Source organism: Leptonychotes weddellii, chromosome 7 (assembly GCF_054177405.1).
Source record: "Leptonychotes weddellii isolate Sample4059 chromosome 7, ASM5417740v2, whole genome shotgun sequence".
Taxonomy (NCBI): Eukaryota; Metazoa; Chordata; class Mammalia; order Carnivora; family Phocidae; genus Leptonychotes; species Leptonychotes weddellii.
Window position 1 is genome coordinate 61,051,232 of NC_138375.1, and position 12,860 is coordinate 61,064,091.

General features: G+C 41.7%; 1 protein-coding gene across 2 annotated transcripts in view; it reads right to left on the reverse strand.

Moving 5' to 3' along the window:
• Positions 1 to 12,860, reverse strand: part of EPB41L4A (erythrocyte membrane protein band 4.1 like 4A) — a 105,065-nt gene that overhangs the window by 17,038 nt on the left and 75,167 nt on the right. For both annotated transcript variants that reach the window (XM_081826463.1, XM_081826464.1), the window contains exons 9-10: positions 12,480 to 12,568; positions 11,824 to 11,887 (exon numbers count right to left, since the gene is read on the reverse strand). In XM_081826463.1, coding sequence (XP_081682589.1) covers positions 11,824 to 11,887; positions 12,480 to 12,568 — 153 coding nt within the window. The remainder of the gene's footprint in view (positions 1 to 11,823; positions 11,888 to 12,479; positions 12,569 to 12,860) is intronic.

The following is a 12,860-nucleotide window of genomic DNA, read 5'->3' on the forward strand; positions in this document are numbered from 1 at the left end:
AAAAATAAAAATTCCTTTTGAAATGCATATAATATGGTTTGAATTAAAAATCACTGTGTATTTCAGCAGAGCACTTGGAGAATCAAATTAATTTCATTTCTTGCATATACATTTTACAATAAAAGAACAAAAACAGCAAAAATATTCCAGTACTTTTTTGTCAGCTGTGTGGATGATATTCCAAAATATATACTAAATGTGAAAAACCTTTTTACCTCTTTTACAGCTGAATAGATTGACTGCTTGATGAATAATTGCATGTAACTCTTTCTAGCTCACAGAAACATAAATTATAGCACTGGAAAGGATGTGTTAGATTGTGTGCTTCTCTTCTTTTTCATTTCCTCCCAAAAATTCAGAAAGAGAAAACATGAGCCAAAACATCAGAGAATATTTATATCATGTTTCAGTAAACTTTGAAAACTATTATGTTGAGCTTATTCTGCTTCCTACTTGAAAAAATGCACGGATGCAAACCCAGGAATCCAGATGGTTGTTTTACTCTATCTTTTCCTCACCTTCTCTTTAGAGAAACCACAGCATTTACCAACATGTTGGCACTTCTCTCTTCTACTTGCAGATTTATTTTTTAAATTTTATTTTATTTAAATTCAATTAATTAACATATAGTACTGTACTATCAGTTTCACAGGTAGAGTTCAGTGATTCACCAGTTGCATATAATACCCAGTGCTCATTATATCAGGTGTGCTCCCTAATGTTCATCACCCAATGGCCCCATACCCCCACCCCCTTCCCCTCCAGCAAACCCTCAGTTTGTTTCCTATAGTTAAGAGCCTCTTATGGTTTGTCTCCCTCTCTGATTTTGTCTTAGTTTATTTTTCCCTTCCTTCCCCTATGCTCCTCTGTTTTGTTTCTTAAATTCCACATGAGTGAAATCATATAACTGTCTTTTGTAGATTTATTTTTGTAAAGATAATCTTTATTCCCAGTTTACAAATGTTACAGATTTTTAAATAACAAATGTTATTTAAGCTTCTTAAAATGAAGGCATCTCTGGTAAGACCTACTGATACTCAATTTAAAAATGTTTCATAGCAGAATTTTAAAATTTTTTCCAAATATGTGGTCCATGTGTTTTAATTATAGAGAAAGTCAACAAACATACCAGCAAGTGAAGCAGAGGAAAACGCATGGCCCTGGGAGACCTGCACTCCCCTTCCTGCCTTGGCATAAGCTACTCACCAGCCGAGACTGGTCCAGAACAAGGTGCTCCCTGAGCCCTTCCTGTGCAAAGCTTCAGTAGCTCTGGGTGGCATGAGGCCAAGACAATCCCAATTCAGAGACATAAATCAGGAGCCTATTTTAAGTCCAACTTCAGACTAGGTGCTTTCAACCTCACAACAACCCTGTAAGGCAGATTTTGTCGTTTTCACTTTATAAATAAACACATGTAGGCTAAATGTTGCTCCATGAATTGTCCAAAGTTAGGTAAGTGGGAGGCCTGGACCTAAACCATGCTATTTGACCACATGGCTAGCGTCCATCTCCGAACCCAAGAGATGCCAAACCAAGCTGTTGTGTGGCATCAGGATCCAAATATTACTAATGGAGCCGCACTCAGGAATGCATGGGGGAAAATATTACACCTTAGTTCCAGTGTGCTCATACATGGTGGTGGAGCTGCAAAGTGGCAGAAAAACTTGAGATGGAGGAGGGGAAATGGAAATACCTAACAAAGCTATACGTGCACTTACACTTTGGCCATGCAATCCACTCCTGGGGATTTACCCCGAAGATACTCCTTCCACAATATAAAACTACATATGCACAAAGTCACTGAAGGAAAATTTTTAATTGCAAACTACTGAAAACTACCTAAATTGTCTGAGCAGAAGAGGTTGGGTGAGTAAACGATGGTACACACACTCAATGGAGTCCTATGTAGCTGCACAGAAGAACCAGAAAGCTCTCAATGGACTGATACAAAGAGAATTCTAGGAGGTATTACTAGGTGAAAGTGAAACGACGTTCAAAGGCATATAACAGTGTGCTATCTTTTGGGTAAGAAAGAAAGAAAATGTTTTAAATATGTTTATCTGTACAAACAGAAACACGAGAAGGATGAAGCATAAAACATTAAAGTTGGTTCCCTACAAAGAAGGGTAGGGAAACAATTGAAAGAATATGGGAATTAGTGATACTTCTCTGTGCCGTTTTTGTACAGTTTTGACTTTTGGAAGCATGTTAATCTTCTACATCTTCAAAAAATAAAATGACATAAATAAGAATATAAAGGGGACCTAAAGCTGAAACAAGTAAACCTAACCAGATCACAAATGAATACCAAAACCTCAGGAATAAGGAAAGCAGGGCCAGCCCAAGTTCATTCTGAACACAGCATTTGACTATATGCCCTCAGTCTTGGCAAGATGGTATATGTGAGTGAAAGAACTACAAACAACTGTCAATTTTCATGGTTTAGACAAAGCAATTCTGAAACTATTTGAGATATATTTTACAATTGAGCAAATAAGTAAATGTGTTTCTGTTGCTGGGAGCCAAGGTTCTCAGGACATACAAATATGAAATGAGGGAAGGCCAGAAAGAATGCTGTGGGGATGGATGGAAATTGGAGATATGATGTGAACTCGTGATTTCTACAATGAGTATGAGCATGTTTATATGCACACATATGTATTTATGGACTTATAAATGGACACATGCATGTGTGTATTCCTTAGCTCTGTCCACTGAAAAGGCGAAAAATTAAGGTCACCCCAGTAGCAATGACCACACCTAACACCCAGATCTTGACCCGTCACCTCTGAACAGAACCAGTGCTCATTGGAGAAATGGCAGGTAACAGGGTGGATGTAGGGTAGGTGCAGAGTAGGTACAAGATGCACCTGAAACACCGTATTGTACCAAAAAGGAAGAAAATGACCAACAAAATGATAGGGTTAGGTCAAAAGGGCACAGGAGCCAGATTAAAGGACCTCCCACTGACCACATCTAGGACAACTTGAGTACCAAAATAGTTAGGTACAGTAATGTATTATAAACCACTGGGGGAGGGGGGAGGATTAGTAATTCCATGCTGATAGGATAAATAAAAGAGAGAGAAGGTGTGGCTCTTGCTTACAGTGGAATGCCAAGGGCTGACTGATGGATGTGAGGGGTGTGGAAGAGCTAGAAAATCAGCATTTTACCAGCATCATAGTAAAAAATGAGATCAGGCAAGAATCCTCAATGAATGCTAAGTCTACAGGGAAATTCTGAAGAGGAGCAGGACATTTGCATTGAATTACGGTATCTCCCCACAGATTACTCATTAACTGTAAAGGAGAAAGAAGAAAAACAATAACTGTTCAGTGGGAAATCTAATCAACACCCTGGCTAGGTGATGAAACTTTGTCTAACCACCAAGAGACATCGGATGGATGATCATCACGTGCCTCCAGATGCGATGCCCTAAGGAGGGCACAACCACTTATGCGGCTTTCCAGCTGAGAACACAGACCCTCAGTCCGTCACAAGAAAACAGACAAACATGAGATGAGAAGCTTTCTATTTTTAAAAAGTGGGGTAGAACTGTATTCTTCCAAAATGTAGGGCGCCTCAGTGGCTCAGTCGGTTAAGTGTCCAACTCTTGATTTCAGCTCAGGTCATGATCTCAGGATTGTGGGATTGAGCCCGGGTCAGGTTCTGCACTGGGCATGGAGCCTGCTTAAGATTCTCTCTCTTCCTCTCCCTCTGCCCCTACCCGCCCCGCCTTGAACACATGCATGTGCTCTCTCTCTCTCTCAAAAAAAAGTCGATGTCATAAAAAACAAAAATGCTACAAAAATGTTTCAGATTAAAGAAGATTAATTGGATTCTATACCAGAGAGGGAAAATACTATAAAGGACATTATTAGGCTAAACAAAACTGCAATGTAGAAAGCAGATGATGGAAGTATTATATCAACATAAACTTGTTAAGCTGATAATTATACTGCGGTTCTATCAGAGAGCATCCCTATTCTTAGGAAATACCCACTGAAGTATTTAGAGATGTGTCACACATGAAAACCCTCAAATCATTCGGAAAAGAATCACGCGCACGCGTGTGTGTGTGTGTGTAGAGAGAGAGAAATGAAAAAGGAAATGCAGTAAAACATTAACAGTGAGTGAATATAAGTGGGTGAATGTACATGACTGTGTTCTTTGCAATATTTTCATTTTTGCCACTTTTTGTAAATTTTAAATTATTTTCATACAAAAAGAATATTTTTAAATCTATAGTTGCACTTACAATGTGAAGGAACCCTTAGCCTACGTGAGCGAGACCTCCCCGGCTTGCTGATAAACAGTGACAACTCCTGGCCACCAGGACTTCCCGTGTACTCTTCTCAAAGAGTTCGGCCAAGTGGATCTAATTACTTGTGGCTAGACTTGCCAGGAACCTTTTGGGTCCACATCCTGTCACGCTGGGTAAGTTTAGGCTGAGGTTAGTTTCATGATGTGTTACACATAAAAGTAATCACAGCCTCATTTTTTTCATTTATTCAACAAATGTACATGCCAGTCTCGGGTGGGAAAAGGGGGCCAATCTCTTAGGCCTTTGGCCAACCTCTGGGCCTACTGCTGGGGACTGCACACTCTCCCTGTTGATGAAACCAAGGCATTTGGATATGATCCCAACTCCTCCTGAGTTTTCATGAAAACATTCCATCTGCTACCCATCGGAAGCTGTTTTAGCTCCTCATTGGCTCCCAAATCTGCCCACTTCGCTCCATCCTTGTGGTGACTGCCTTCCCATCACCTCCCCTGATCAGCGTGTCTGCCTCCATTCTTACCTCCTCCGTCCTCCATGAGGCAGCCACTCTCCTCACAGTGGGTAAGGTTCAGGGCTGGAGGCATCCCGCAGTTTCCCCACCCATGCTCAACTCCCCCAGCCACCACACAGGTAAGAGAGGACCTCTTCCACAACAGGTGAGACTGAACTATGCACTGGGACCATCTCCCCTTCCTCAGGCCTTCTACCTCCACCAGCAGCGGAGAGGAGCAGACACAGAAAACAAACCCTACTCCCTTCAGACATCCACAGCCTCTCCACCTTCATCTGCCTTGAATCCACTGGACCCCATCTACTATGCTCTCTTGATCTCCGTCACCCCGAAATGATACTCAGCAATTCCCCTAGTTTGTCGCCACACCTCCACACCTCCCACCCCCCCGCCCCCGCCACCCAACTCCTGAAACCCTTCCTTCGTGCCCTCTAGAATTCATGGTCTCTCATCAGTAAAATCCCTTGGCCCCGCAGTCTGCTCTTTCATACTGCCTTCACCCTGGCGTGCCAGAAGAAGCCTGGCTCTCCCCTGAGGACTTGTCTTAACTGCAGCTCACTGGAGTCGGAGCTTTGCCTCTTGTGCCAGGGTCCTCATATCAGTGGGCCTGAGAATAGAGAAGATTCCTGCTTGCTTCCTAAGGCTGCTTTTGGACCATTCTCTCCTCTTTCCCCTACAACTCCCAGCTTGGGATCTCATCAGATTCCATCACCTGCCATCGCTCTGGTGGCTGTCATCCTGAAAGTCCTCTCCTTCAAACACCAAAGCTACTGCAGTCAGTCACACCCTCCAATACTACTCTCGTGTTAATTACTGGAAATTTCAATATGTAAATAGAAACAATGCCTCCAACACCCAGACATCTCAGTTCCCTGAACTTCTCAATGCTGTTGTCTTCCTCCCTATCCCAACCACTCACTCCTGTGCTTGCAACCCCACAGCAGAGCTCTCAGCTTTAGCACGACTGACATGTGTCCTGTCTGTTTACAACATGTTGTAAAATGTGCAGCAGCACATTCAGCCTCTACCCTCTAGATACCAGGAGACTCTCTGCCCCGTCCCGCACTGTGACAACCAAAACTGTCTCTTGATGCTGCCAAATAGCCCAGGGGTCGGGGGGTAAGAAGGTGAAAACCCCTGCCTGGTAACTTCCCATTTACAATACCTAAAGCTCCTCTGTGATCTCAATGCCTAGCACCCAACCCTCTGACCACCCCGTCTCTCCAGCTTACTCCCTCCACTTCTCCACCCCCACCAAGCTTTCAACTCCTCCAACCAGGACCTCCTCCCACCAGACCCCACCCCTCTTTCACAGTTCTCACTCTTTCCTTACCCAGTCTCAATTCCATGATAAACCACGGGATTGGCTCCCCTGCCTCACCTAATTCCCTGGTCCTTCTCTTTGTACTAGTCTCTTCACCAAACCAACTCTCCACTTGCTTCATGTCTGCACCAGCGCTACTGAATGTGCGTGGAGAAAAGCATACCATGAATGGGCTCATTTTAAATTCAGGACCCTTCGTATTACCAAGCTATCATAGGATATCACCAAACCACATGTGCCTTGTCTATTTTCTCTCTAAAATTACTATTTCATACCTTCTTCTTCCTTCAGATCCCCACCACCTCCTACCCAAATTCAGCCTCAGCTGATGACCTTAATACCTAGTTCCCTCAAAACAGAAAGCAGAACAATCATAAGAAAACTACCCACCTACCCTAATCTACATTCCCATGCTCATCTTCCTGCCTGTTAACCAGAGATGAACTGTCCTGGCCGCCCTCTCAAACCAACCCTTCTATTTATACACCAGCTGTCATCCCCTGTCACCCACTCAAGAATATCGTTCCAGCAATTCTCTCTCCCTCTACCACATCATCAAGTGTTCATCATATATTGGATCATTCTTATCGGAGTATACATATGCTATTATTTTTCCAACTTAAAAAAGAAACCCTCTTGACCTGCTTCCCCTGACGGCCTTCTTCCTATCTGTTCCTCTTTGTGCCAAAACTCCTCAAAAGAGTTGTCTACATTTACCCTCTCCAGTTCCACTCCTCCTATTACCTCTTTTGCTTTTTTTCTTAATTAGCATGCATTGGGGAGGGGGGGGTCATCCCCTAATAATGGACTCCTCTCAGGGTGTTTTTCTTTTTTTTTAAGATTGTATTTATTTATTTGTTAGAGAGAGAGAACACATGAGCACAAGCAGGGAGAGCCACAGGCAGAGAAAGAGGGAGAAGCAGGCTCCCCACTGAACAAGGAGCCTGATGTGGGGCTCGATCCCAGGACTCTGGGATCCTGACCTGAGCCAAAGGCAGACGCTTAACCAACTAAGCCACCCAGGTGCCCCCCACCCCAGGGTGTTTTTCTTGCATATGAGTGCTACAGTAAGGATATATATGTCCCTTGTGATTCTCCAGGGCGCACAGACCTAAGAGTGGAACTGCTGAGATAAAGCTCACTCTTCAATCCACTGAAAATGGTCTTATCAATGACCTCCTACATTCCTAAATTCAGCAGTCAATTCTCAACCCTCTCCTGATTTGACATATCAGCATCATTTGACATAAAATGTGATTTTTAGCTGGCAAAACTGGATACAATCAGTATTCTTCCTACCTCCCTGGTTATTGCTTCCCAGCCTCTTTTTCTGGTTCTTCCTCTTCTTATCTGTACTCATTCTCTTAATGACCTCATGTAGTCTCATAGCTCCGAATACCAGGATATGTCAATGATTATCAAATCTCACTATCCTGCCCAGACTTTGGTTCCAAACTCTGGACTCGTAGAGCCCACTTCTTAAATGTCTCCACCTAGATGTATAACAGATATCTCAAATGCAACATGTTAAACATGGGATTCCTGATCTTCCTCCCCAAACCTGCTCAACTCAAAGCCTTTCCCACCCCGCTGGATGGCAGCTCCATTCTTCCTGCCTTTCAGTCCAAACACCTTTAAGTCACCAGGACTCCTCTCTCTCATACCTCCCCACATCCATGAGACCATGTAGCTAAATCCAGAATCCAACAGTTTCTCAGCACTTGAAATGTTGCTACCCTGGTCTGAGCCACTATCCTCTCTCATCTGGATTTTTTATTTTTATTTATTGATTTATTATTTTTTAAGATTTTAAGTAATCCCTACACCCAACATGGGGCTCAAACTCACAAACTCAAGATCAAGAGTTACCTGATCTCCCGACTGAGCCAGCCAGGCACCCCTCGTCTGCATTTCTTAAGTAAGCATTAGTTGCCCAATGAGTGAACAGGCAACAATGTTTACTCTCAAGGAATTCAGTGAAAAGCAACCATTTGATAACAGACTTCTAAAAAATTTAAACCCCTCATAATAAACACATATTCCTAAAACCAAGAGCTAATACTTAAGTGGTGGAATAGTGATATTTTCATTAAAATCAGAAACCAAAGATGCTTTATATTACTCAATCACTTAACACTCTTCTATAAGTTATGACCAACACTATAAAATATGAAACATAAATAACAGAAATGAGGAAATAAATTATTTTTACTTGCAAATGATATAATTATATACCTACAAAAATTTATGAGAATCAAATTAAGAACTCTTGGCTAGCACACAAGAATTCAGCAACATGGCCAGATTTGAGATCAACATAAAACTCCACAGCTTTCACGTCCACCAGCAGAAAACAATTATAAGATACAACAGGAGGGGAAAAACTGATCCATGAAATTAAGAAAAAATGGTCAAACCTGTAAAACTAAAACACATTATCAAACACTGTGCAGGCACATATGAATAAATATAATAAAAGGAGAAATGCTTATCATATGATACTAAATATAAAACCTGTGTACAGAACCACACAAGGGATGACATGTATTCATGTGTGTATAAACGTATATTATACATTTGTGCTAAGAGGGCAAAATCTGAAAGGGACGGCACCAAAATAATAAACATTACCTCTGAATTTTAAAATGTAATTTTCATTTTCTTCTTTATAACATATTTCCCAGATTTTCTAAAATTGTCATGGAAGACCTTTATACTAAAAGTTTTTTACTTTCTGGGAGGTATTACTGAAGTTGCAGCACCTATTTTGAAGCTTAAATAATCCATAAAAGTATTTATAATTAGCTGCTGAACCTGTCAGAGGAATAAATGTTTACAAAATCATTTTTTAGGGGCGCCTGGGTGGCTCAGTCATTAAGCGTCTGCCCTTCAGCTCAGGTCATGATCCCGGGGTCCTGGGACTGAGCCCCGCATCGGGCTCCCTGCTCCCCCAGAAGCCTGCTTCTTCCTCTCCCACTCCCCCTGCTTATGTTCCCTCTCTCGCTGTGTTTCTCTCTGTCAAATAAATAAATAAATTCTTTTTTAAAAAAAATCAGTTTTTAATTGCAGACAACTATTTGTTGCTCTCTCAAAAATGAATCACTAAACTCATTAAGGTTATATCTGAGAAAGAGGAGATTGTTACTTTTGGATGCAAAGGAAGAGATACATAGTACATACTAGTACATTCTTTGTATTTATTAAGATATGTTGATGTGTTTTGTTGGACACAGTTTAATATTAAAGAGTGGAATTGGACAGTATTAGTGGCATAGCATGACACCAGGAAAAATCTTTTATCTGTAGGACACTGCTGTTCTTTTGGGAACTGAATACCTGAATTTGGTCTTAACAGCATTGAGCATACTGAGTTAAGTCTCTCTGACTGGACCAGCGGAGCAGAAAACCAGAATAAACATTTCAGCCATTTTTCAAGCTATGATTACTGGTCCAGGCAATAGGTTTCAGGGGGCTTTCATATTTAATCTATGATTACAGTTAGGTCTCCATAATAATCAACTTAATTCTACCATTATGTAAATCATTGCCTCACAGAGAGATACCCTGGTGGAGAAAGAAGACATACTGCAAAGCAAGAACACTCAGAAAACGGAGTACTTTGGTTAAATTAATGTCTTATAAAAAAAAAAATAATAATCCCTTTGATTCAGGCCTGAATTCAGCACCTTGCAAGAGATTGATGACACCAGGCTAACAACCCAGGAGACAAGAGTGTCTCATGCGGCCCCCAAACACCACTCCTTTTCCAAGCTGCAGAAGGGACTGAGGCAGAGCTGAGTGTGTAGGAAACTAGGTCACACCATGGAGACTGCCATTAAAAAGTAACATGAAGGGCGCCTGGGTGGCTCAGCTGATTAAGCGTCTGCCTTCGGCTCAGGTCATGATCCCGGGGTCCAGGGATCGAGACCGGCATCTGGCTACCTGCTCAGCGGGGAGCCTGCTTCTCCCTCTGTGCCTCCCCCCACTCATGCTCTCTCCTTCTCTCTCTCATATATATAAATAAAATCTCTTAAAAAAGAGTAACATGAAAAATACCAATTTTGTTGTTTTGTTTTCTCCTAATAATGAAAAATATAAGAAGCTGAAAGTTCAAGTTAGTTGCAACTTTACCAAATATCTATTCTGAGGCAGAAGACATTTTGAGGCGCACCAACAATAACATAAAAGTAGTTGAACAAAGGACGTTGCTCACAAAAATAACTTAGGTATAAGGGGGAACATGACCATAAATAATAGCAATGCTTCCATGAAAAGTCTTACTCTTTTATTATAATATTCCTATTAAAAACATGAAACAGTATCTTCAACATGTTGAATAGACCTTACTCCTTGCATTAAGTCTTGTGAAACCAGGGGCAGGAGAGGGAGAAAACCATATAGCCCTACTATCTAATTCGCTGTTCTACTTTTTGGATGATTTTAATTCAATCTTACAGCTCATCTTTTAAGATTGATGCGTCTAATCAGGAGTTGAAGAAAATTATAGACTGTTACGAACTACTATAGTAGTTAGATAGTTTGGACTATCATTTTTGTAAAAATCTGGAATTTCCCCTCCTTACAAGTTAAAACTCATTTCAAAATCCAATTTTATCAATAAATGGCAGTCTGTCACAGTTCAGGGAGGGATCATTGCATTTTTTTTTCTCTAGAAATACCAGGTTTTCAGGTTGGACAGTACATAATCTCAGTCCGGCAGCTCACTGATCATCCCACAGTGTGTGAGCGCATGCTGCCGGGGAGATCTCTGCCCGACGCCGCGTTCCACCTGCAGTCACTGCCGCTCCTTTCCCGCGTCTCCATGTGGAGATGCGGAAGCGCAGGCTCTACTCACCTCGTTTTTACAACAGACATCTCATCAGAAAGTCAATTCAATGCCATCCACTTAGGTTTTTGGTCTACATAAAGTCACTACCAAAGAGACAGAAGGATGGATTCTCGTACATCCTATTTTCACTAATTTATCCCATAAATACAAATTAGAATAACAGCACTTCAAGGGAGCATTATTTTCATAGACAGATAAAATGGAAGCTTTCACAGCCTTGCCTTTTTGGGCACAGTTTCTTAAAAGCCACCTCTCAAGGCATGAAAGCACCTCCAGGCTCCAACAAATACTATGCGCATTACCCAAACAATCCTGGAGGACACTGCCAAGCTGTAGGGAGAAAGTCAGTATTTCTGCACCCTTGCCTTACACGCTCCTTTAAAAGCCTCCAGAATTCCCCCTCCGGTTTATCTACCATGCTCAACTAAGGAGAGAACAGAAGTATGACTCCCTACAGGTCATTTAATTTACTTTGGGACAAAATTGGGACACTCTTTATCCTATATGTGGGCTGCACTCTTCTGAGGATATGAATCCTACCTTCATAGGTAGTACTTTTAGGCAAATTACTCTAATAATGATAATCACTTCCTATTCTCTCTTGTGCCCTAGAAAGGGTTTTTTTTTCCCCTCTCTTTGCTCAAACTAAAATGACATGTCTCCATAAGCAACTCATTCATTTCTCCTCACTTCCCTTTCCCTCCCTTGAGAAGTTGTGTACGTGAGTCAATTAACCTGGTTCCACGTGGCTGCAGCTGGGGAAACACGGCACTTTTACTTCACAATGTCTTTTCAGTTACCCACGGACAGACAAGACTTCCCGCCTCAGTGAAGCTGAGCGCTCAACAAAAACTTACATCTTTTCCCAGCACTCTGAGTTCAAACTGTGTCTCCTTGAAATGAACCTTTGTAATCCGTGGCCTAAAAAACAAAGCAGACGGTGGCGGTGGTGTAGTTTGTAAGAATTAATCTTTCAGCAATTCAGAGAAGTTCCCAGAAGGAAAAGGCTGGCTCATCACAGCTCCTTCATAGACTGCTACAGCAGCTGCTGAGAGCTCCCTATAAGTCATCTGCTCTGGACCCCTTCCTAAACAAAATTCCGTTCTCATTCTCCTGTGCTTCTCTAGTAGATACAGACCAGCTTGGAATCCCCAGGCCCTTGGCCAGTACTGCCTCCCCAGCCACAGTGTAGGGCTACAGGCAACACCTCCCTCATTTAGCATTAGAACTCAGAGGAGTCCTGGGCCCACAGCCCACCGGTACACAGTGGAATGGGTAGGAAACCCTACTATACCCAATTTGCATGGACAAGAGAGTCCAGAATCACAGTACCTAAAATTTACACAGAAAATACATACTAAGATGCACTGGGAGAAAACTTATACCCAGTTTCACTCATTTATTTATCAACCACTGGAAATGTACCTGTTTTCTTTTCACTAACAAAGACCCATAAGCCGAGCACATACACTGTATAATTTTAATACCAACTCTGCCCTCAAGTTATACTTACCAGAAATACTTCCCCACTTGCTTTTTATTCTTGTAGACAACAACACCAACTGGAGTTAATCCTAAGAAATACTCAGATTTGTTTTCCCCCTGCAAAAACAAACATATGCCTATAACTATGAATTTATTCATGTCAAAACCCTTTGTCAAACTGTAGTTGGCCATACAAACATAATTTGTTGCATTAATACTGGGTCTAGTTTTTCAAAAACAGCTTAGAAAGCTAGCTAAGGTATGATAGTACGATTAGTTTTTTTTTCAAATTTTTACTGAAAAGTTTTCTTAGTGTATTCATCCTTGTAACTGCAGTTCATCAAAAGAACCTGGGCTACCAATCAGACCCCTGATCAACTCAGCCTACACCGCATCCATAGTGCTGTTC